The following is a 26,862-nucleotide window of genomic DNA, read 5'->3' on the forward strand; positions in this document are numbered from 1 at the left end:
CCTCACACCTATCATATTGCTTTTGAAGACATGGATTTAAACACTGGATTCTTATGGATTACTTGTATGCTGCCTCTATGTGCTTTTTGGACCTTCAGAGTTCTGGCCACCATTCACTTGCATTGAATGGTCCTACAGAGTTGAAATATGCTTCAAAAAATCTTCATTTGTGTTCTGCAGAAGAAAGAAAGTCATAAACATCTGAGAATTTTCATTTTTGGGTGAACTAATCCTTTAAAGTGAGCTTTGCTTTTTATGGACCTCTGTCTGTCTGTATCTCTCTCTCCATCTACCCCCACACAATACTGCCACTGTTTGCTTGCTCTCTCTGTTCGCTAGTCAAATCCATAGCCCAGAACATGTCACCAACCTCAACACAGTGTGATCCATCACAGATTAATGTGCTGAGATTTAAAGGCTCTGAGGAGGGGCAATCCAACACTGTCCAGACTGTGTTGTGTTTTTCATAAGGGAGAGTTTGTGGTGTTTTTAAATAACAATAGAAAATGTCATGTGTACAGATCTGTTCATTCTTCACTCTTTTGTTGGGCCTCGTCCAACTACACTGACCCAGAAACAGAAGATATTGTGGATATTTATAGTACAGTGATTACTGATAAACTTGAATGGAATGGAGAGAATGGAAGAATGGAGTCAATAATGGGGCTGAATGCGCTTTAAAACATTACAGTGAATGAAACCTCAACCAAAATTACTGTATGATCTGGGAAGGCATGGGAAAACAAAAACCAAGACATTCACGTCAGAGAAGAGAGTTGAAGAGAGAAACAGGATAGAAATTTTGATCACAGGAAACAGTCAGAAAACATTGGATCCAGATGTCAATCTCAGACAGTTTGAAATGGATTTATTTAGAGAGTGACCAGGAGAGAAAAGTGAGAGAGAGAGACCAAGAGCAAGAGAGAGGATGTTGAACTGGGGCGTGGCAGGCGGCCATCCTGGACAGCTAGTGAGGGTAGAGTTTGCAGCAATGAGGCCACAGACATGCCAAGTTAACATCTTAACATCATTCACAGACCTACAGTGACATTATTAAAGAGCAACGTCCATTTTTCTTAAGTGCACATTGGACGCATTGGGTAAAAATGAGAGACCAATAACAGATGATGTCTGTCTGCCTGGGCAGAACCCATTTGTTTTCCTTTAATTTTTCAAAGCTGTGAAAGATGTGACTGTGCAATGTCATAAACCAGTAAAAACAGGCAGAGAATATGGTCATAGATTTCATTGGTCAATTATCTTCTCCAGAAATATCATGCTGGCAAGTAACGATTATTTTGATAATTGACTAATTAATGATTATTAGACCGATTATTAGACTATTCGGCGATTATTGCAATGATTAATCATTAGCTCTTAACTGACTATTCAGCTTGTACCTTGTATTAAACATGCTTGCTAACAATACAGAGAACAAAATCATGTTTTAAAAATACCTCTAAATGGCATTCACTGAATTAAAGGGAAAAACATATATTTTTATGAAGTTTAATTCAGTAAAAAATTCACTGCAAAAAATCTGATTGTTATCAAGTGTTTTTGTCTTGTTTTCCATTTAAATTTGTCTAAAAATCCTTAAAACAAGATACATTTACTTGAGAAGCAACATATAAGACTTGCTTTAAGAGAATGTATCTTAAATATAATGTATTTTGTATATAAGTGTATTTTTTCACTTGGTTATACTTCTGCGAGTGCAGTAAAGACAAAATATATTTATTTTCAAGATCTATTCTCTAAAAGCAAGTCTAAATATCTCATATGCTGCTACTCAGGTGAATGCATCTTTTTTAAAAGGATTTTTAGGTATTTTAAAATATTTGTATTTTTAATATTATATTCAACATTCTCAGATAAAACATTTTTATTCTGCAGTATTACTGCTAAAGAAAATGTACATTGTTTTAAATGAGTTTTAGATATTTTTATTGGAAAACAAGCCAAAACAAAAACAAATTCAAAAACGTATTTTATTGCAGTGTATAATGGGGCGAAGACTACCCTCTCTCACCTTTCTGTTCACTTCAATCCATCTTTATCTAAAAAAAAAAACACTAAAAAAAACTCTCTCGTATTAATAAAGCTGCATATTGCCTATTTTCTTCATGATAAGAAATGCACAGTGACATATATTGTGATTCAATAAGTCACGAGCCATCATGTTATAATCTAGCTGCATTAAGCATACGCACCCGAGGGGTGAGTATTCCCCTGCCAGAGTGTGCATCAGCCGGATGCAGTTTCAATCGCTCCCCCTTTGATCGGGATATTTGCGCAACCCAGAAGAGGTGCTGACTGCACAGAGAAATGCCAGTTCCAGAGTTTGTAGTTATTTACATGATCTGCTTCCGTATTATTTGAACTTTAATAAAGCTATAACGCATTAAATATAACTGCATTTAAGATGTAACGCTGTGGTGTTCCCTTTAAAGATGCTCGACACACAAGTTTTGCTTCAGTGGTGCGGTAGCTCCAGCTCCCCTTATTCCACAACAAGAGTGCTTCTGTATTTACTTATTTTGTATAATTCCCTCATACTTTGCGATCTACATCACTTGAAGCTGTTTGGAAAGTTTAGAGTGCATCTGGACCGTGAGCTGTGTAATTCTTCCTCTCCTCAGTCAGGCGCAAACTGCAGTGCTGCTCTCGCATGTCATCATTAGAGTTTAATGTGATCTCATGTTACGTTAAATGAGATCAAACGACTATTCGACTATGAATATATTTGTTGACAATTTTTAATTGTCGACGTTGTCGATAATGTCGACTAATTGTTTCAGCCCTACATGCTGATTGACCATCAACTCAGCATGGTCGATACTGGTCTTTTCAGCAGGGTTAAAAAAGAATGGACAGAGTAATAGAGATGGCATTTGCTATCTCTGGTTGACAAACCTTTTTTGTTTTATAAATGTAACATTTATCATCTGCCATTGTTTGCTTGTTGCAGTAATGTTGACAATGCATCTGAATCAAAACATGACCACTTTTCTTTGTTCTGCATGGCTGATTGCTTGGAAGCAGCACGTCAAATTCAGTTACAAATGCACTTTCACTGATAAAGGTTGACGTCTTTTCCATTCTCATCTGCATGGCAGCTCCATAGCCAGAAAACCGTGACATCTTGCCCAGATTCCACATGTCACTATGCAGCTGATAGATGGATGATCAAATGACAGAACAAATGAATGGATGGATGGAGGTAGATTTCCAGTCCCAGTCTGGTTTGACATGCAACTGTAGTGGATGCCAACCATGATGCCATTCTGTCTGTTGTGATTGCTCATTGAGAGTTTGCACAGAAACAGCCCTGTCTGCAGCATGTAACACACTTATTCATGCTGTCGATGCCCATTCTACCCTGCCTACAGTGCTGGGAAGTAACAGTTCACATTAATATTGTAATCAGATTATACAAATAAAATACTTATAATTAGATTAAATTACTTTTTAAAATACTCTGAATCAGATTACAGTTATGGATTTCATGATTACACATTAATCATGCAAAGGCAGTAAATTGCTCATAATTTATTGATTCCTCTAATTCTTCTTTTTAAATATTTAAAGAGCACCTATTATGGTTTTTAAACATACCTAATTTTGTTTTAAAGGTCTCATACAATAGATTTACATGCATCCAAGGTCAAAAAATGCATGTATTTGCTCATAATTTAAATTGCAGCATTACCTTTTTTTCCCCAGAGTAAAAAAAAAACTAGTTCAATGATCCGTTCTAAAGGATTCATTCTAAATTCCTCCTTTCAGAGAGCCTGCTCTGCTCTGATTGGTCAGATGTCCCAGTCTGTTGTGATTGGTCTACTGGTTAGTGTAGTGTTTGAGGGCGAGTCAAAGTTGTTCGCGAGCAGCCAATGAAGACCAGAGGAGGGTTTTTTGTTACCAAATTACATAGGTTATTACAGGAAGTAAGTCTGGAATTACTAATGACTCATTTCAGGTGTTCAGAATCGGTTCTTTCTTTTGGGAGTCAATAACTCCATTTGTCGTGCACTTTGATTTTTACTATATAACACACTACATGAAAGGTAATATTTGAAAAATATTTAAAGAGGTGCTCTTTAAAAAAATATTATTCTACATCAGCCTACAACTGATATAAGTTCGGTAAGTCTTCGAGTGTTTTTGAATGGAGGGCGGGGATAAGGTGTAGGATTGCACATGTAGACCTGATACTAGACACCAGCCATAATTTGGCTGAAGACGGAGCGGTAATACGTAAATGCCGAACCAGTTGCATTAGTGTGATACAGATTTAATTTTGCAAATTGCTTTTACTTCAAAAATGTACATAAATGCACTTTTGCTTTTGTGGCAACTTTTTTTTTTTTTTGTGATGTTGATTCAAAAATAGAACTGGGCTGTGTTTCCCAAAAGCATCGTAAACCTAAGCAGATTGTAGAAACCATCAGCACCAATGGTCTCTACGATCAGCTTAAGCTTGCGATGCTTTTGGGAAATGCAGCCCTGATCTGTTACCACACATAGATGGTATTTGTAATGCCATTTGTAAAAACATTTTAAGTTCCTTTTTCATTTTACTCAAAAACAGACAAATAGCGAGGAAAACACACACACACACACACACAAATTGTATCAATTCTCAAATTTTGATCCTTGAAGTGTTTTCTTTAATGCATTTAAGCAACATCATGTCAAAAAGTTTATCCTACTCAAATGCATGTGACATCAAATAAACAACATCATAAGTAATACAAAAGTAATCCAAAAACTATCAGATTAGATTACTTTCAAACTGTAATCCAAGAGACTGTTACTGACTACAATTTTAGTCATGTTATTTGTAATCAGTACCAGATTACAATTCAAAAGTAATCTACCCGGCACTGCCCGCCTGTATAGTTTTTCTACTATATTCTATATAGGACAATTCAGTTTAAATATTTTATAATCATTTAAGCAATATCATACAAGTAAGGGTGTTGATGTTCTAAATGTCAGCCCAGCTGTGATTCAGCCATATAGAACTGAAGTTAATCACAGCACTCTTGGAATGCTGCTTGTCCAATCAGATTAGAAGACTAGAACTAACTGTTGTAAATGGCCACATCCACACTAATATGTTTTCATTTGAAAATGAATTGATTGCTAAGTTTATGCCTTTCATACCCTCCTGAGACCCGAGCGTGACTGCTGTGTGCATTTTCCATTTCACTTTTTGATTTGTAATTAATAGCACCTAATAAACATGCAAAAAAAGAGCAAATTGTTTTCCTAAAAATGTACGTCCTCATATGGGGACAGTAGCGGTTTTAACCACCATGCAAACTACGCAATTGCGTGGGGCCCCGGATGTCAAGAGGACCCCCACCCCGGTAGGAAAGCTCCGCAAAAACCGCTTGAGGTGACATGTTGTTCTGGGTACACACGCGAACACGTCATTGTCAGCACTCTCAGAGTGGTTCACGTTAGAAGCTGCCGGGTTCAGGTCAGTAGGACACTGGGTTTGTAATTTATGAAAAAATATATAGGCCTTCCAAACTTGTTTCACTCACACGCTCATATAAACATGAACGGATGAGTTAGGGGCCATTTACACCAAATGTGTTTTTGTGTGCGTCTGCTCTGTTTTTTAATTGTTTTCCTATGTAAACAACCAACGTCCTTGACTGCTGCACCACGTCTTGGTGATTCTTCAGTGTGTCACGCAGTGACCGGCACATTTTTAGAAACTGTTTCAAGTTAATAAGAACTTCAGGTTTCAAAAACACACATCGAGACACTTGCGTTCTATTTCAGTCGCTGCGCTGCATCTAGATTGTTTTTAGCACAGGTGTCACAAGACTTAACATTTTGAACAAGTTCAGGTTGCAAAGAGGTGACTGTTACAATGTTTAACATTATTCCAGATTGTTCTGCACCAAGCAAAGTTTCAGTGCTTGATAAACGGCAATTATTTTTCCACCTTCTGCTCTAGTATACTGAGGGGCTGCCGTGCCTTGTGTGTTTATTATTACTGTTATGAATGTTGCCTACAATGCTTACAAAACATAAAGCCTTTTGCAACATGGTGAACAATACAGTGCAGCATCAGAATATAAGCTCCAGGTGAAAGTAAAGTAAATAAGACAGAAATATATTACTATTGTATTCAACAAATCCTCAAAATAATAATAATAATACTGTATTGTGTTATAATGACAAATGGACAACAATAAATAATTGATGGTTTATAATATTAATAAATACCAACTACATTCCAAAATGTTACTGGGTGAAGTAGTAGGTTTTGCACACCCTGTTCACACACAAAAAAAAAAAAGAAAAAAAAAAGTGTTTGTACAAATATATGTAGGTAAATATTGCTTTTTTATCTGTGGAAAAACTGGAAAACATGCATAGATTACATTTAACTAGATTTATATTTCATTCAAATTTTTGAATGTATGTACGGCTTATAGAACTAATTTAAAATTATGATTTTATGCAATTTTTTAAGCAAACATTTTCAAAATGGGGCCCCGAGTCGGTCAGTTGATTGGGGCCTCAGAAATCATAAACCCGCCCCTGTATGGGTACTAAACTGTGAAATTACTACTAAGCTTTAGAATCAGATTTGTTTAAATCAAATTGTTCATCATGTTTCTAGGAGTGTTGGTTATTCATGTGTTTGAGAAGTTACATTACAGCTGATTTTCTGTAAAGATGCTTTGGAACAATGTGTATTGGGAAAAGCACAAATAAAAAACCATACAAATTAAAAAAATTTTGACATGATTTGACTTATGTTACAATGTTTTTTACTACTTTGGCAACAAAATCTCAATGTTCTCTCTTTGCATTGTCAAACAAACAAGTGATAGCCAGTGCTGAAGCATTTTACCAATCAGAAATTAGCATAATTCATTCTGATACAGCATTGTCCAATCACTGACAACCATGTTAAAATAAAAATATACATTATAAGTTCAGAATCTATGCACTGATTATCATTCTCCCATGTCTGCCAAACATGTTGAGTGGTCCAAACATCATCTGCAGCCTGAAACTGAACTTTTGGTTGGATGTTAGGAGTGAATGCACTTGGCTGCATAGCAGAGTTATAGGATGCTCCCTTGCTCCCTATTTAGTGAATGACTTAAACCTTCAGTGTGCTGTGTGTCTGCACTGGTCTCAGAACAGTTTGAAATGCCCCTTATTTTCATCCTAACTCCATGTAAAGCCTCTGAAAGCAAAATTTTTCAGCTTTTGGATGAACCCATTGATTCTCAGTGTGATCATGCACAGTAAAACAGGAGTTCTAAGGGAAACATAGCGCTATAGTCATTGCCGTTTCTGGATAAATCGCTCAAATATTTCAAATGGCATATCGGATGAAACTAGAGACTATAATCTTTTGATTTAAACATGTTTCAATGTCAAAACTTCATGAGGTTTCTTACCAGATGTAGTTTTGTTGGCGTTTCTCCCAAAGACAATCTTCACTGATATCAGTGCCATGTTTTTGTTTTTTTGTCACATGACTCTGTGCACGAAAAGTTTAACCCTTTACTGACAGCCCAGTGTATCCTAAACTGAGATCAGTCCGTTTAAATTCAATTCAATTATGCATAGCATATAGTGAAGACGAAACACACAGTCCATGCAGAAGGACACGGGGTCACACGAGGATATAGGTTACAATGATATTTTCCTCCACTGTAAATGGTGGGGGGGGGGGGGGGGGCACACTCTTCATAACCGCATTCTTTGAAAAACGATGATGTTAGAAAAACTGAAAAGTTGTTTCAAACTAAAACGGGTTAGTGTGGACTTGGCCTAAGTTTTATCAGTCAAAAGCTAGCCTTGCACTCAAGCATTTTTGAGCAAAATCCCTGTTTTGTTCATCTGGCAATCTTTTGCAATCCAGGGACAAAAAGATCTTTGTGTACTCTGTGTTAGACAATTAGAAGGCCATTTTCTCTCTTCAGGTAATCTCTGCACCAGATTCAAGTGATTACTTTACTGACCTCAGTTCAGGGTGAGAGGACTCGCCAGATAAATCTTTAATAGGGGTGGTTGCAAGGTCTAGTATGATTTCTGCTTAAAGGAGGGGCAGCATTTGTACAGTGGGGTTCAAAAGTCTTGAGTCCACATTGAAAATATGGGATTCATAAGCTGATTTAAACCTGGAAATAAAGTTTTAGGATTTTGAAAAATTTAAAATGTTATGGTGTAACAGGAAAAAGACATATTTCAGATTCTGCACTATTTTATAGGTCACAAATCAATTCAAATAAGCAAATTTGTGAAATTGACCATGTTAACTCCTTTGTATGAAAGATCAGATTTCCTTTCTTCCACTGATGTGCACATTCTCAAATCATGCTGGGATAATGCTGGAAATGGATCATCAGGTTTTGCACAAATTTGTGCAATCCATGCCAGCTCGAATGCATGCTATTATTAAAGGAATATTCTGGGTTTAATACAAGTTCAAGTCAATTGACAGTATTTGTGGCATAATGCTGACAACCAAAAACATTAATTTAATTTCGTCCCACCTTTTCTTTGAAAAAAAGAAGCAAAAATTGAGGTTACAGTGAGGCACTTACAATGGAAGTGAATTGGGTCAGTTTTTCAAGCGTTTAAAGGCAGAAATGTGAAGCTTATAAATTTCTAAAAGCACTTACATTAATTTTTCTGTTAAAACTCATGTTATTATTTGAGCAGTTGTTTAAATTGTCATCTTTAGGGTTTACAGTGTTACGTCGTCATGGCAATGAAGTTGTAAAACTGGATATAACTTTACAAAGAAAAGGTTAGTAAGCTATTGCATCACGCTAAAATCATCAAATCACTTTTGAAAGAGTGAGTATTTTAACGTTTAAGGATTTGCCCCATTGTAAGTGCCTCACTGTTACCCAGATTTGTGTTTTTTTTAAAGAAAATGAGGAACAAGTAAATAACATTATGCCACAAATGATGTCAATTGAGCTTAACTTGTATTGATCCCGAAATATACCTTTAAAGAAAAATGGGGACATGCCAAATACTGAAATTCATATGAATCAAATTTGTTATGCTGATACAGTATTTGTAATTTATATATTGATTAACATTTTCAGAAGTGGACTTTTGAATTTCACAGTGGGTGCTTCTCATTTCTTGTAATTAACATTTTTTATTAAATCTTACAATAATAAAGAAAAGCAAAACATATATATATATATATATATATATATATATATATATATATATATATATATATACAATCAACATTTAAACCCCACAACCCCCCCATTCCGTGACAAAATAGTATTATATCTGTATTTTAGTCGGGTCAATTTGCTGAGGTCATCAGACGACATTTGGCACTTCAGCTCTGCCTCTGCTCTTTTAATTTTCCCATCCAACTCCACGAGTTCTTGTGCTTTGGATTTTTTGATGAATGAGGCATACTGTATGATTCGACCCCTAAGAACTGCCTTAAGTGCCTCCCAAGCCACGCCCACAGAAGATACTGAAGACCAGTTGGTCTCCATATAAACATTGATTTCAGTCTTTAACATTTGTTGGAAATCAGGATTTTGCAAAAGGTATACATTAAAGCGGCAACTATATGATTTATTTTTCTCCGTATGTGGCAACACTTCTAAACCCATCAGGGCATGATCTGAGACTAAAATGTTTCCAATTGATCAACCCACTACAGACGAAATGAGGGACTTAGATATATATATAAAAAAACTATTCTAGAATAAATTTTATGGACTGATGAAAAAAAATTATAGTCCCTACCAGATGGGTTCAAAAGTCACCATATATCTGCAAGACCAAGATTTTTACACATCCTGTGAAGTGTCAGTATTGCTCTAGGGGGCTTACACACTTTTGATTCACTATGATCAAGGACTGAGTCCATCAAAAGATTAAAGTCTCCTCCCAATATTATATCATAAGGGGTGCCAGCGGCTTGCAACATCCCTTCGAGATCAATAAAAAACCCTGATCCTCAACGTTAGGTGTGTGAATATTAGCCAAAACCAACCTTTGCCCCTGAATTTCTGCTAAAACAATAATGATTCTCCCTAATTTATCTTTAATCTGTTTGAGACAATTGAATTGTAGATGTTTATTTATCAGTGTAATGACTCCCCTGCTCTTACTTGAGCCAGCACTAAAGAAAACATGTCCACCCCATATCTTCCCAAATTTTTCAGCTTCCTGCAGGGAAAGATGTGTTTCTTGAAGAAACACTATATCACATTTCTTATGCTTAAGAAAATAAATAACTTTACTTCTTTTTATGGGGTGCCCCAACCATTCACATTCCACGTGCAGAAAGATAACCCACTCATATTAACATTTTATATTTTGATATAATAGAAAAAATAAATTGTGTGTAAAAAAAAAAAGATTATACAGACCACATTCCAATATTAGTGCAGCAATCAAACCCCAAACCTCCCACAGAACCAAACAAACATAAAAAAAAAAATGTGCGCATTAACCCCACGCATGACAGTGCCAACCGTCGTCAATCCCTCTAAACTCAAAAGGTCCATGTATGCCTACGAGAGCCCCCGCGACAACTTTGCCATCGGATTTCTCAAGTCCGGTGCTTCTGCACAAATTTTGTAAGGCAAAATTACATAACAGAAAATACTTTGTAAAACAAAACCCAGCCAATAGGCAGAATAAACACAAAGAATGTGTAGATTCATTTACAAAACTGTCTCGAAGGTGTGATCCTACACAAAACAAATTCCAACCGATATAAAGCCATTCAGTTTCCTCGGACCAACAGACAAGTGTTTAGTGAGCTGGCTGTTTATGAGTGCAGCAGATGACGTAATCATTCCAATGTCTCATGAAAATACTCCACAAAACAAACTCCAGCCAACAGGAGGCATAAGCACAAGGAACGAACAGATTCATCTACAACTGTCCTGAAGCAGTGTTTTTCCACAAAACAAACTCCAGCCGCTAGGCGGAACCAGCACAAAAGGAAACAAAACATGTGACCCGGTTCCTCGGATGGTCAAGAGTCAAATTCACTCGGAGGCTGCATAAAAAAAAATACACCATGACTTAGTCTGTAAAAGATATGCTTTGTGTGGGCTTGTAGATATTTTGCGGTCATCCCCAGCATCCACTCTCAATCTGGCCGGGAACCCCAGTGCAAAAGCGATCCTCCGTCAATGCAAAAGTTTCTTGAAGGAGAAGTGATTTTCCACAAAACAAACTCCAGCCGCTAGGCAGAACCAACACAAACAGAAGCAAAAATGGCGTCCAGCTTCCTCAGACAATCGAGTGTATGTTCAGCGAGTCAATCCACTTACATGAGAAACATCAACGGCTTACTCACTCCAATGTATTTATGAAGGACAGTGCTTGTTTGGGACATGTAAATACTTTGCGGCCATCCTTCGTATCTATTCTCAGTTTGGCCGGAAACATCAGTGTAAAAGCGATCTTCCATTGATGCAAGAGTTTCTTACACTCCTTGAATCAATCACGTTTCTCTCTTGTCGAATTCGCAAATCCGGGAACAAGAAAATATTGTGATTCTTCCAAGAAAGCTTTCCTTTGCTCCTCGCATCGTGCAACATGAGATCTTTATCGGATGATCTCAGATATTTGGCCAGAATTGATCAGGGCCTGTTTCCCTCAGCCGATCTGCGAGCCGGGACTCTGTGAGCTCACTCGATTTCCAGCTTATGGCCTGTTATGTTGAGCAGACTCGGGAAGAGCTCGTCTATTTTCACCATATCTCTGCCTTCTTCATGCTTAGGAATTCCAACAATCCGTACGTTATTTCTTCGGCTCCTATTTTCGAGATTTTCTAGTTTTTCCAAAATGTTTTCCAGGTCTATTTTGGTCATGAGTGGATTAGTGGGTAATTCCCTTTCCAATGACTCCAGATAATCGATCCATTTCTCAACATCTGCCACTCTTGTAACCAACTCAGAGAATTTTGTTTCCATCGCCATAATCGATTGACTCCAAGTACGCAACAGCCTTTGTCAGCATCACAAACACGTCATGTATCCGTGCTTCTCATTTCTTACATTTTGCATCCTCATTTCCTTGCTCCTCCATCCTCAAGCCCGTGACCAGGAAACCAATCAAAGTGCACCACCATTACATTTACATTTACATTTATTCATTTGGCAGACACTTTTATCCAAAGCGACTTACAAAAGAGGAAAACATAAGTGAATCATCTTAAGGAGACAGTGGTATGAAAAGTGCTGTAGTTTCACTAGCATCAGAATAGTATTCAAAACAGAATAAAGTGCAACAGGATTTTTTATTTTTTTTATTTTTTTTCTTATGACTGGTTAAGTGCTCATGGAAAAGATGTGTTTTTAGTCATTTTTTGAAGACAGAGTGTGAGTCAGCTTCACGGATGGAGTTGGGAAGGTCATTCCACCAACGTGATATGATAAAGCTGAAAGTCCGGGAAAGTGTTTTGGTGCCTCTTTGTGTTGGTACAACAAGGCAACGTTCCTTAGCTCTGCATAAATGATTTTAGGTATGCTGGAGCAGACCCAGTGACTGTTCTGTATGCCAGCATCAGAGCCTTGAATTTGATACGTGCATCAACCGGCAGCCAGTGGAGAGAGACAAGGAGTGGTGTAACATGCGCTCTCTTTGGTTCATTAAAAACCAGATGTGCTGCTGCATTCTGGACCATTTGCAGGGGTCTAATTGCACATGCAGGGAGGCCTGCAATGAGAGCATTACAGTAGTCCAGTCTAGTTATGACAAGTGACTGGACAAGCAGTTGTGTGGCATGTTCAGAGAGGAAGGGTTTTATCTTCCTGATATTGTAGAGTGTAAATCTACATGATCTTGCGGTCTTTGAGATGTGGTCTGTGAAATTTAGTCTGTTGTCGATGGTTACCCCTAGATTTCTGACTGATTAACATTTTACATTTACACATTTGGCAGATGCTTTTATTCAAAGTGATTTACAGTGCATTTATTACAAGGACAATCCCCCTGCAGCAACCTGGAATTAAGTGCCTTGCTCAAGGACACAATGGTGGTGGCTGTGGGAATTGAAATGGCAACCTTCTGCTTACCAGTTATGTGCTTTAGCCCACTACAGCACCACCAATCATTAAGTATGTATCAATTGTCTAAATGCACTGCAAGGAGGCAAGGACGGAGGAAGCTTAACAAGGAATTTTGTGTGAGTAAGCACGAGTATCCCATGCCTTACTTACCAAGTCTTTTTGGTTGAAGCACCTGACACACGCATGAATTCTCCCCTTTCACATCTGACACAACGGTTTTAATTCATGTTTCACCTTTGCAGTTTTAATAAATCATAACTGTCATGTACTTTAACGGCACATCTTGAATTATTAGATTTTATTATGAAAATATCAATGAATCAAGTTTCAACAACATAACAGAAAGTGCTGTGACGTAATGCAGCTGTGCGGAGACGGCACTTTGAAGTGACGCTTGAGTGAGCAGGACATTCCATTTAACAAATCCGTCTTGCTTCGAGACCTCTGTCCTCATTTCCTTTCCTTGGATCCTTTCCTCATTTCCTAAGAGGGAGGAGCTAGGAAGTGAGGAAAAGAATGAAGGAAAGGAAACGAGGATGCACAATTTCAGAAATGATAAGCACCCTGTATGTGTCAATGTGCACACTAATCTCATCCTTTTAATCATTGTGCATTAGATTAATTGCCCATTGTTGGATGCTGCACTGGTGTGTATGTTTACTGTGTCTGTTGGTGGCATTGAGTGCGTGTTTATTTTTCCGGCTAACTGAAAGCAGTTGTTGTTGTTATTGTTGTGCAGCATTGAGTAGAGTGTACAGTGTGTTGCTAATAACCTTGTAGCTGTGGCTGATGAATGAGGCCAGTGTTTGTTGGTCTAACGAGACTCAATAACTGGCGGCAAAATACGAATATTGCATTCTTTTTTATCAGTTTTCTTCTGCTCTCATCAGTCTCTCCCCATTTCCTGTGGTGATGGTAAGTGGGGTATTTTCAAGCCATCAGGCTTCTTATACTCTCCAGTGCAGCAGTTTTATGGAGCATCATACAGGTCCCTCAGCTCACAACTAACAGGGCCATGGTGTTGAAACAGATCAGTTCAGTAGCAAAGAACACTCAGCTGCAAAAGAAGTAAAAACCTCCAGAAAATTTGTTACAACCAGAGGATTTATAATTTCTGCACAGCCATTGTTTTAAAAATCTGAGTTTTAGGTGTTTTATGCAGCAGCATTTGGAAATGACAGTGGGTCTGCATTAAATGTTTTAGCCAAGAGTTCTCCTGGGGGAAAAGCCGAGTCTCTGTCTGCACTCAGGGGAGAGTCGCTTGATGATGCATGTAGACAGACAGCACTTGTCTAGCATGAGCTTTCTAAATGACAGCAGAAACATAATAAGGGATGCAACAGCCCACTTGTGTACATATGAATGGGAAATATAGTATCGCTTAAGATGGTAGCTGTTGTCTTTCCTTATAACTAAAACAGCTAGTTGCCTTTTTGATAAAGGCTTTGTATTATTCAATTCTGAAAGGATGTCCAGCTTAAAGTTTAAAGAGCCCATCACCTTTTTGAAAGAGATTTTGTCAGTTTTCATCAAGAATGTGCATGTACATTAGGGATATGCACAAATGGTCATTATTCGGTTAACTATTTGACTCGTCTGTATTCGAATACCAAAATCACTGTTCGGTTATTCAACACATGCAATAGAAATCTTTAACCCCACCCGAGCCTGGCGGTACTCAACAATCCGTTGGGTTTCGGGTCAGTTTTTCAAGAGTAGGGCAAGTTAGGGGCTGTTCACACATGTTTTGTGTGCATCTGTGCTGTTTTTCAATTGTTTCTCTAAATAAACCTGCTGGACTGACTTCTTTGACCATTCCAACACATCTCACTGTGTGTTTTTTTCACAGGACTGTTGCATTTACTGTGTTAAGTTAGAAAGAACTTCAGTGTTTATAAATGCATTTCAAGACACCCGTTTTCGCCATTTGTTGCACTGCATCTAGCTTTTTAGCGCAAAGATTCAATGTTCTGAAGAAGTTCACGTTGCAAAGAGGATTTTATGTGACCTTTACACTGTTAGGCTACACATGATTCCAGAACGTTTTTACCAGCAAAGTTTCTGCGCTTGATAAACAGTAAGCCAATATTTTTTTCCCCTTTTGTTCTAGTGTGCAGACAATTATTCCACAAGTTAAATGCTAAACCATTTAAAAATCAAAGCATGCCGAAGAGGCTGTTATACTGCAGCAGCGTAACTCCATGCACGACAATACTAGCGTTCGCTGCCTCACGGAAATGTGAACATTCCCGGGAAGAGTACTTATCAGGTTTAGCACATAAATTATGTATTTTCTGTTGGTTAAGAATACTATGTTGCAGGCAGTGACAGTTTGATTATTTTTTTTACTTTAGTGTGAGTAATTTTAGCATTTAAATATCGATGTATTGTGCTATTTAAGCTCAAAGCTGTGCACTTTGTTCCCTGCTATTTTGAGTAGTGTTTGACACATATCCATTGCAATAAACGTTCTTTTCCAGAGTCCTGACTCCTGACAAATAACAGAATAACCATTCGTGAACCCTCGTGGTTATCCGAATATTACAAATGGCATCTTTGCACATGCATAATACCTTTTTTCATTTTTGTATGATTATAGCCTGATTGAGAAGCAAACTTTATGATAACATTGTTGTCGCATTTGAAATACTATAAGTTATTTGAATATAATTTTGACCAACAGCTCTGGAGATTTAAGTCTTTCCCTGTTCAAGTAGATAGGACCTATACAGTACTTGCATGACTGAAAATGGTTGGCTGGAGGTTTTACTAATAAGACCACTGAGTAACCTGACTTTCCTTAAAGAGACTTTGGTGACAGTCTGCCAGACATCAGAAAGAAGTGTGTATTCTCTCTATTTCTCTTCATCATTCTCTTATTTCCTTGTTCCAATTATTCCATCTGTGTCTATTCTACTCTGCTGGTTTGCTTACCTCTTTTCCTTCCTCTCCTTTATCTCTTCTATTACCCATCAGGAGATTCATTTGTTATTTTGAAAATTATATACCATAACAGGCCCTGATTTAGGAATGAGATGCAGGCAGAATTCCCCAGTGTGGGTTATAAATCTTTGTTGTCTTTGTTTGTTAAGGTTGTGGTTGTCATTAGAAACCAGTCCTACAATTGCCAAGAAAGTAAACAGTGGGCTACTATCACTACAGTAATAATGTCAGACAGAACAATTTATTACAGTAGCTCAATCACAGTAGTTTGAACGGTGTCCAAATCAAAGTAATATTCGGCCCTGGAGCTGGTATTTTTTGGACTCCTTCCCAGAATTCTGACAGTAGCAGTTTTGAAGCAGTCTGTACTGTTTGTATTTATTGTTATACAGTCGATAAATGAACACGTCTAGAAAGACAGTTACAAGAATGAGGTCATGGCAAAATTGTAAGAACTGAATATTGAAAATAATAATAATAAATTCAATGTTTAAAGACATGTGAAGCTAAGGACTAAATACAGTACGAAGAAATTAAGCATTGTGGCAGGAGTGCTATGGCAGTGGTTCTCAACTGGTTTTGCTTTAAGATCTCAACTTTAATTTAATGAGTAGTGACCCAACACTATCGTACAAAAGAACAAGAACATAAAGATACTTTGATTAAATTAATGCAATGAATGAATGCATTAAATTAATGACCCCTCACCCCCCACCCCCCCACCCCCCCTCAAATGTTTGTATCCTCCAGGATGCAAAAACCTTCTTAGGATTAGAATCAAGCAATGAAAATATCAGTATTACCATGAACTGCAATTGTTCAACAATATGCAAAATTATTAATGGGACATTAGCTGAATAGAAAAACCAAAAATTTGGGTTTTTGAGTGTCAAAGTGAATTTCAGTGGATTTATACTCTTTTCAGCCAATAATTTACTGCACAAAACTAATTGTGGTTGACGAATTTTGTCTGACTTATTATTTGCATTTAGTATTTTATTGACCCCATTGGAACAAACCTATAACCCATTTTTGGGTCGTGTCCAACCATTTTGAAAGACAGAGATATTGACAGAAAGAAAGAAATTAAAAACTCTGACTGGACGAGAGAGATCGTGGGATATACTGACTGAGGACTGAAGAATGCACCATAGTGTTTTCTATCCTTCTTCAATCATTCAGTCATCACATAAACTGTGTCGCCTCAATCACACAATCTAGTTCTTACTTTAATTGAACCCCAAACACATCTGTGAGTATTGGGAGGGGATTCGGGCTACTTTCTGGCTAGATAGCTCATTCTCAGCAGTTTAAAACTATTACCGAATACATAGAGCACAACAGGATATATCAGTCTCACGCCAGCCTCCACTGCTAGCCCCATTCTCAACATCTAGTTGCCAGTCACCACACATGTGAATGGCTTTTTAAGAAAAACAAGATTAAAACCGGCTCAGACGAGGCATTGGGGATGATTAGGTGCTGTTTGGCCCTGCAGGTGTCCGGGCAGCACTCCAGTGTCCATTCCGGATCCAAGGGTTGTATGCAAGCAGCAGCGTTTGGGATGGGATGAGGTGAAAGCAAGAGAATTTCCTGCCTTGGGGGGAGATCTGAGACATCCGGACTAATGACATGGTGTTTAACTCAATGGACAAGCAACAACCTGGATCTACAGTAGATTCAGAACATGATACGCCATCTTTAAAAGTCGTCCCAGATTAAAATGTGATTCATGTGAAACCATAGATGTCCTGTCCATCCTAACAGCCCTTGTCATTGCAGGGTTGTGCTGTTTTTTAATTGATTTTCTACGTAAAAAAAAAAAAAAAAAAAGAAAGAAAACCTGTGCTTGAGTGTCCCAATGTTTGAGTGACACATTTTTAAGACACTGTGTCAAGATAAGAACTGCAATTTTTTAGAGACCCCTGCATTCACTTTCATTCATTGTGCTGCGTCTAGCTTTTTTCAACGCAAGAATGTGTTCGATCGTCTGAACACCCCTAGGTGTTTTCATGTAATTGGACAAGTAGATATGCAAGTGTGGATTTGCATGTGGGGTAGAGGAAATCGTGATTATCATTAAGTAATTAGCCTTAAATGTGTGTTGTTGACCTCTGCATTCAACAAATAACATATTATCACCGTGCCAAGCATCTGGGTATGGAAGATTCCACCATTTACAAGGTAAATGGAAACGAGACAGAGCCTCTAGCACCTCTCTCTTCCTCTCTGTTACTGGATCATTTCTCCATTTGCACAAAACTTTAGGTAGCACAGATCTACACACAAACAATTCATCTGAATGTTTACTTACGGTCTTTCTCTCCCTCTTGCTCTTTCCCTGCTTGTCACATCCGTCAGTATTACGATGTAGTGTTTTGTTATTGACACTGGCTTTGTTCTGTGCTTGTATTTACAGAGACTGTGGAGCATGGATCAAATAAATGTGACAGGTGCGTATGATTACAGCTGGCAAGCACAAGCAGGGTGCCATTAACATGTTTGTCTCATCACAAAAATCATTTTCCGAAACACATCCTAACTTTGCTTACATGTTAGATTAAATTAGGGGTCGGCAGCCTTTTTGACATGCAAAGAACCGCCTCGTTGTATACTGCATTTTTTGCACTGGTGTTATGCTGTTTGATGTTCCATTTGAGTTGTGTCATGCTATGATAACTTAGTGTGAACACCATTCCCTTAATAATGTGGTTTTGAGCATCACCGTCATTGCGTTTTGAGTGTAGAATATTAAAGGGATAGACTATTTCAGCCAAAAATGAACATTTTGTCATAATTTACACAAACTCATGTTGTTCTAAACCAGTGTCACTTTCTTTCATCCACAGAACACAAAAGGAGATTTTAGGAAGAATGTTAGCTCAAGTCACCACTCACTTTCATTACATATTTGTCTATATGATGAAAGTGAACGGTGACTGAAGCTGTCAGTCCATAACTGTCTCCCTAACATCTGCTTTAATGTTCCACAGAAGAAAGGAATTCATTGGGGTTTGCAACAACATGAGGGTGACTAAATTATGACAGAATTTTCATTCTTTAAGGATTGTGTATGCCATGTTGAAAATCTTGATTCACATACTCTATGAGTGTCTCAAGATCATTCTGTTGTCTAATTCTACAGAGATCCTCATTTTAAAACATTGCTCACATTGATATCTGATTTATACAAAGTATTATTCATACATCAAAAAAGCAACAAAAGAGCAGACCAAACTAGATATTTGCCATGTGTTCAAGTGGCACTGTGCGAACAACTGAACAGCCAGTATACTGTTGACAGTTTAGAAAAAAAAAATATATATATATATATATATATTTAGCAAAAATAGGTAATGTGATTTTATAAGACCAGGCTGTTATCATGGTTGCAATCTAGTTTTGTTGTATCATGACAAATGTCACTGAAACTGCATTATATCTCCATTAGCATGCGTCCTTAAGGTTGCCAACCCCTGCATTAGAAATTACTTATAGAATGGGTATCAGTATTCAGTATCCCTTTTGACTGGAAAAATATATTTTTTCTCCTTGCAGCATCTTTCATAACATACATGCTTCAAATAAGTGCAGTAGTCCAAGGCCCCGTTTACACCTTGCATTAACATGCAGTTCATATCCGGATAGTATTTGGATATTCTTTAGCTGGATTGCATTTACACCTTGCCGTCAAATGCGTCTCCACTGTGATCGGATAGAGATCCGATCAAAATTACCCACACAAAATGGCAAACGCGACTTACATATTACATCAGAGACTATGGCAACTAAAAATTCTCAATCTCAAGGTGAATTTTGATGGATAATTAAAATGCTTTCCTTCACTTTAACAGACAACATTTTTCTGTTTTTTTTTTTTTTAAACCGGTGAGGGACGTGAGCGAGTGGGGATTTGAGGAGAGAGATGAGATATTCCAAGTGTATTCCAATAGAATAACTCATGGAATATTGTTCAGGTGACAAGACTGCAAGACAGCAGTGCTGATTTGATCTTCACATTGCAATGACTGAATTAACAGGAAAAAGGTTAATTGACAGCTGCACTGTCATGACTGGAAACAGCCTCCCGAGAGTGTTCCACAGATGGCAGACAGTGGACTGAATTGCTAGAAAGGCTTTGCTGTAGCGTAACCTCGCATAATTAATTACTTGGGTAGTTGTATCCGGATAATGAAAATGCATTTGCATTTACACTTTCCTTGAATGTGGTCAGAATCTGTTCCTGACCACCTCCAAAAGTGGTTTCAGTGATCCGATCACAATCCTATCACAATGTGTCTTGGGTGCATTTACACCTGTCATTTAATGTTGGCAAGTGGAATCTGATAGCAATCTGATCACCAAAAACACATGTTAATGCAAGGTGTAAATAGGGCCCAATGTTTGCAGAAACTCCTGAGTTGTGTTGTGTTGTACTGAATTCATTGTACAACCAGTGATCAGCTGTCAATAACAGGTCATCATTTTTGTATGTGCCTGTATGTTAGCAGTGGTACACGGAAGGAGAAGGGACAGGGGAAAGACGAGACATACTGGAGGGAGATCAATGCGGCCATGGCCCTCACTAACCTGGCTCAGCCCAAGGACACAGCCACCTCGGCCACCACCAGCTGCATCATCCAGAAATCTTCGCACATAGCTGAAATCAAGACTGTTAAAGTGCCTATCCTGCACAAATACTAATGTACACAATTCTCCCTCCCTTTCCATGCACACATCAACAGAAGATTTCTCTCTTCAACATTTGGAATTCATTCATTGTTTTGAATATTTTTTATTACTTTGTTATACTGATAAAGAATCATGATTTTTTATTTTTTTTATTTGTTCCTTTGTTTTTATTGTTATTATAAGTATGATAAAGTGCCCTGAAGTGTAGCACTTATTTTGTTCATATGTTTGTGCATTTATTTTGGGTCGCACAAACATTTTTGATGTGTTGATGAATTGTCAATAACGACAGTATTTCTGAACGAGACACTTTTGCAATGTTAACTTATTTTGATATTAATCAGAAATTTGTATTGTATCGCACCAAAGTGCCTTCATGTATTCTCAAAAGAGAGATTAATGAGAATGTACGGTTAGGCTCTTCTCTGTATTAAATAAAACTTATTTAAATGACAGGGCAAGACAGGAAAAGGTTAGGAGTGTATATCGCAAGCCTCTCACCCTTTTCTTGGCTTTTGTGTCCTCGCTGTGTACAATTCTGTATGGGAGTGTATGGGAGTTGTACAGGATAAGATGACCTTAATGAGAAATCAGCACAGTCGTTAGTCACAAAGACACGCATACAAATGTAAGGCCAATTCTGCATGTTTTGTCTTAATATCCCATGTGGCTGTGACTACGACACTGTTTTGTCTCTAAAATTGAAAACTTCAACTATCACGTGCCAACAATAGCCATGAGCAGAGAGATATGTTCAGTCAGCCAACAATCACTCAGCAATGTAGAGCTACAGCAAACTCGACTGACCCCGTCATTACAGTCTCAATCCATTTTCACACACTCGTAGCTATGCACATTTCTCAGACAAACAATCAGAGAGTGAGAGAGAATATGCATGAAAGACAGAGACAATGAAGGTTTTTATTGAGACAAAGAGAACTGTGGAACTTTATCAGGGCTAAATAAAACATGGTGCCTTGTCACATTTCTGCTCAGAACAAGGTACTTCAGTGTAAAGCATAAATGACTTGGCCAGCCTTATTTTAGCTGCATTTTCTCTCAGCTGGTTAGAATTATTCTAAAATTGCTGTTTACAAGAAGTATGAGAGATGCTTCTATGTTAAAAAAAAACAACCATAGCAGTATTACCGCATCTCTGATTCAGTAAATGTTCAAACTTTTTTGCAATCTCTGTTTGTTTGCCCTGCAGTTTTATCTGTTTTAGTTATCCGTTTTAGAGTTTTTGGTTTAACCAAGATGTGTTACTCGGTCTTGTATTGACTGAATGGAAAGAACCTTCTTAAATACTTGTAAACTATGTTCAATGCAAAGGTTATTACATCAGAACTATGGATGCCAAGTACAAAATTTAGAGAAATAAAATGTAACGTTTGAAGTGAGCGCAGCGTTCAGTAACTGTTTACTTGCCTATGTTGTTTATCTTAAAAGGTACTGCTTGAATGCCTGAATGAACACTTTATTTGTGCCGTTTGGTCTTTTGTTTGAAAGTCTTCACCCGCTTGTGGTGAGAAAGGCCAAAGAGACTTTTTCTAAAAAGCTGCATGCATTTACCCACTGTGCATATCTGCAACCCATTCTTAACTGAATGCCTGAAACTCATAAGAAAAAAAGTATTCATTAAAACAGCCACTGAGGCAAAATTATACAGTACTGTACATGTCTCTGTCTTCCTGGTCAGCAGAGCAGTGTTGTAAATGTGTCGTCTTTTCCTAACAAAACTGGGAAGAATGTACCATCACATCTGATCAGCTTTTCGAAATCTCATTTTCTTTTCATTTTATCTCTGATCCATTCAAATAACATGGGAATTTGAGATTTCGTTCAGCCTTTGCAGTGAAGAGAGTTTAACTATAGCCCTGTTTTTCTTTACTGTTTCTTTAATTCTGTTGCACAATATGCGCAAAAGGATGCTGACAGACAAAACACGTTATTTTGTGTACACTTAAGAGCATCTTGAAATGATTGAGGACTGTTAAAACAGAAACTTGTAATAATAGTATGTTTTTTGTTAAGTTATATTCATTTTTTATTTTAGAGACTGGATGTTTATCCAATGAAGGAATGCATAATATCTCATTTACTCTCAAAATTTTCTTTTAATGTTCAGTTTTTCGCCAGGAACCTTGTTTACTTCTTCAGAACATTAAATAAAAAACATTTGATGATATGATGTTGCATGGTGTTTCAATAAGGTTTGCAGTTCTGCACAAATCCTCTAAAATCTTTCTTCGCAGAAATATGATCAGAGATATAATTGCGAACATTTAAACATTGTGTATCCATTTGGGTTTTAACTTCAGTGATCCTTCTTATGAATAAATATAACAGTTTATCTTGAGTTTAAAATACCCAGATTCCTTGGAGAAATGTTTTTGCCTTCAGAGTATGGATAATTCTCACAGCATTCATACCAACTTAAATTAAATTTCACTAATTCATCTTTGTGGTTTGACCCGAGTTCAGACTTCAGGCTATAGCAGACATGTTTCTCCATCTTTTTTTAGCCTCTGCCTCTTTTAAAGCGGTTCTGTTGACTTCGCCAGTGGCCTAGTTTGCCTTCACGCTGGTTTCAGCCCAGTAAATACAAAGACACCGCACAGCACAAACAACGCTGGAATGGAGGTCCTTGTGATCTTGTCTTTCCTTAAGGAGCTTAGTCCCGAACAAATTCTGGTAATGGAAGCATGGTGCTTGCTGTGGTACTAAAAAAATGTATTCACTGTGTACTGCACAAAATAGCATGGTGCTATGCTATTCCTCCAGCTAAACAAATGAGTCAGTCAAACTCTCTACAACATCATTCTCAGACACACTACTGGAACTTAACTCGCCACAAAACTGAAACATTATTGTGCATTTAATTTACTTGTTTTATTCAGAATGCATTATCCCTGACACTGGCATAAGGAAGGGAATGTGAAGGAGATGGGAAATGTTTTAGGCCCTTGTTTTCTACTTTTTCACAGCTTCGGATGCAAATTGAAGAGCAGCATCTCCCTAAATACCAAGACATGGTACAAACCAACCTTGTCTCATTCACTTGTTTCGCCCTTTTCCTGACACAAACCTGTTTTATGACATTAAATACTATAGCACATGACTTGCATAACATCAGCTACTACATTTAGAAGCTTTTTCGATTGCAATCAAATTGCATGATAGACCGTTGCACTTACCCCGCAAAGAACCGAAGTACGAGTCCTAAAATGCATGTAAGTCGACACGTGAGCCAAAAGGGTCATAGAAGTGCTACAAAATGACATGGTTGTTTCAGCAATCAGTCACATTTGCTTTTTCTGACACGATCAGTTAGGTTTACCTTTAAGATTTAGGGTGGAGAAATTGGTTTTGTTGATTTAAAACTGGATAGAGCATTAACCTTAAAAACCTTATCTGTTTGGGAGAACATTTAACTCGCTTTTAGCACCACACAGTGGACATTTCTCCTCAAAACTCATTTTGCAAAAATTTTGCCAATGCCACAGAATTTTCATGAGATTAGGCTTGTAACGATACACAATACACTCAATACAAACACATACAGTCACCCCAAAAATTATTCATACACTCTTAAAATCAAGGTTTTTGCATAAAATTTTAAACCCATTTTGAAGAAAAATATCACAAACACTTTCAGCTAAATATTTTACAAGTTTCTTGGTTTCATATTATAAAACAATTGATATATTGTTCAAAAGACAAAAAGTATTTGGACACTTTCTTGTTGTCAACCGTTGGTGGAATTTCTTCATAGTTAATGTGATGACCTACAGCTGTGGTTACTCTGCAAGACACCTGTGTGACCTTGAGGGGAACTGACTTCATACTGCACAGCCACTAAAAACATCCACTCATATTCTTTCTTGTGCTCCTCCTGCCTCCCTCTTTCACATTAATGGATCTAGCATGCTCCTTGGCCTGGTGTAAAATAATGTGGAACCTATGGTTAAACATGCCAGTCATGCAGAATACTTTAGTTAAGGGTTTATGTTTAATTCATACAAATGAGGATGCAAACACATTACTGAAGTATTGTTATTATTATATAGTGTTACAAATATAACACGATGCTAATGGACTGATCGCCTCGGAGAATATCATCATAATGTAACTTTAGACTGTAATCAACAGCAAAGTATAACCTCTGCCATAAAGGGCAATAGTATAAATCAAATGCCCTTGTCTCTTTTCTGCTCTCCCCTACCCAATTTTCTCTCCTCTCTTCCCTCATTCCTCTCTAAGTAGACTGGCAAAGACCTGTGCATTGAGTAAAATTTTCCATCGAGACCAAAGCTGTGTTTTTTTTTAAATATATTTTCTTTCCCCAATAGCATCTGAAGCTCAGCAATTGCTGAAAGGCTTGAGATGATTTTGTGAATCTCAAAGGGGGGGGGGTCTACTTACTTGTTTTGATTGGGTTACCTCCCCCCATCCCCTCGGAATCTACGCCCCTGATCTCGCTGCAGGTTGGGATGCTGAACTGGCCAGTCATGTGACACACTCCAGACATCTCTCCACCCCGCTCATCAGGCACAGGGTCCAAGTTACTGTCATAAAACTACACACGCACACATAAATTCTTAGCACAAAGAATTTCCAAAATCATCTGAATAGGGAAAAAGTACCCATGTTCCATATTGGAATAATTAGTTACCTTGCCTATATGATCTGCTGGTTCATTAATTAGCAGTGGACCATATGCAGTCTGCTAGATACATATTCCAGAATGTGAGCACTGATTAGCCACAGGGTCAGTTACTTTTTGAAACTATAAAGATTATAACTGTATTATTATCATGTAATAATACATTTATTACATATTTGTTGATTTTCTTTTTCATTAAGTGTCACATAACAATTCAATTAAGTCTCAAAATAAAAACAAGACTTTGCTCCACAAATATGAGTAAATAACTTAATTAAATATTCTGTGTTTAATACAAGTTGCACTCAATCGACAGCATTCGTTGCATAATGTTGCTTACCACAGAACAACTCGTGCCTCCTTTTCTTTAAAAAATAAAATAAAATGTGGTGTAGCCATAGGTGTGCCAGGGTGTGCATATGCCACCCAAAACATTGCTATGATGCTGAAACTTTGATATGCCTATAATAGAATTTAATAATCGGTTGTAATTACTATGTAGTTACTATAATGGGTTACAAAGGTCATCTCAGATTATATGCATACTTTTGCAACAAATACGGAGCATGAGACTGAGGAAACAAATGCGCACCAAATTCGTATTATCGTTATTAATACTGTAGCTGCATGCATCCAAATGAGCAAAGTAGGCTAATTGTTGTTATTTATTTCCCTATTATGATATGTTATCCTATATTATGCATATTAAAAATATATGAAGAATACATTTGAAAAAGTACTGTAATGTGCCTTTTAATCACTATTTGTTCATAATGTGTTATACTTTAGGTCTGTGCCATTAAATTGTTAATTCTGTGACCCTGCTTGATTTAAAGAAGAGACCTGTCTGCTTATATGGCAGATTTCATTTATATTTCAATTATTGTTTAAGTAAATATTTCAATGTAACCATAGTATTATTTTTCTGTTTGCATCTGCTGTCGTTTTTTCTTTGTTTGTTTGTTTGTTTTTCCACTGACTTTCATCTGAACATGTTTCAAAAGCAAAACCCCCTGGAAGAGACACAGTGTGTGGATGATAAAGACTAAAGGACCCGTTCAGCAAGCTACTGACAGATATACTTGTAGAGATTGAATGGCAGCCAGAGAAAATAATAGTTTTGAGATTTTAAACTTCAGCATTGAATATGTTTAATATCTGTATGTATAGTGTCTAATAGTGCACTGGCAATGTACACTTGAGTTTCTCTTTCCAACAAAGTTTGATATGAATTGAATCTGCCCATCTGATACTATTATTAAAAAAAAGTCCACTGGAAAATGGCAGAAGATTTTGCCCAAATTGTAATTACAACATGTCCACTGATTTTCTGGCATGTATACATATACTTGTATAAAAGATTAATACCTGTAAAATATGTCTAATTAACTCTAACCACAAAAAGTAGTGGACTGACAGTGGACTGACTTACTAGAAAGACTTTGATTGGAACCCAGATTTTTTTTAAGGAGGGACAAGTCGAAATTAATTTTG

General features: G+C 37.3%; 1 protein-coding gene across 2 annotated transcripts in view; it reads left to right on the forward strand.

Annotated features, from left to right (window-relative positions):
* Positions 1-22,881, forward strand: part of LOC127427466 (homeobox protein Mohawk-like) — a 62,531-nt gene extending 39,650 nt beyond the window's left edge. Inside the window, exons 6-7 of one of the 2 annotated variants that reach the window (XM_051675094.1) lie at positions 18,430-18,463; positions 20,519-22,881. In XM_051675094.1, the coding sequence (XP_051531054.1) occupies positions 18,430-18,463; positions 20,519-20,714 (230 nt within the window). In that variant the 3' untranslated portion in view covers positions 20,715-22,881. The remainder of the gene's footprint in view (positions 1-18,429; positions 18,464-20,518) is intronic. The other variant, XM_051675096.1, reaches the window with a different exon arrangement.
* Positions 22,882-26,862: the final 3,981 nt, after the last annotated feature.

Source organism: Myxocyprinus asiaticus, chromosome 36 (assembly GCF_019703515.2).
Source record: "Myxocyprinus asiaticus isolate MX2 ecotype Aquarium Trade chromosome 36, UBuf_Myxa_2, whole genome shotgun sequence".
NCBI classification, from domain to species: domain Eukaryota; kingdom Metazoa; phylum Chordata; class Actinopteri; order Cypriniformes; family Catostomidae; genus Myxocyprinus; species Myxocyprinus asiaticus.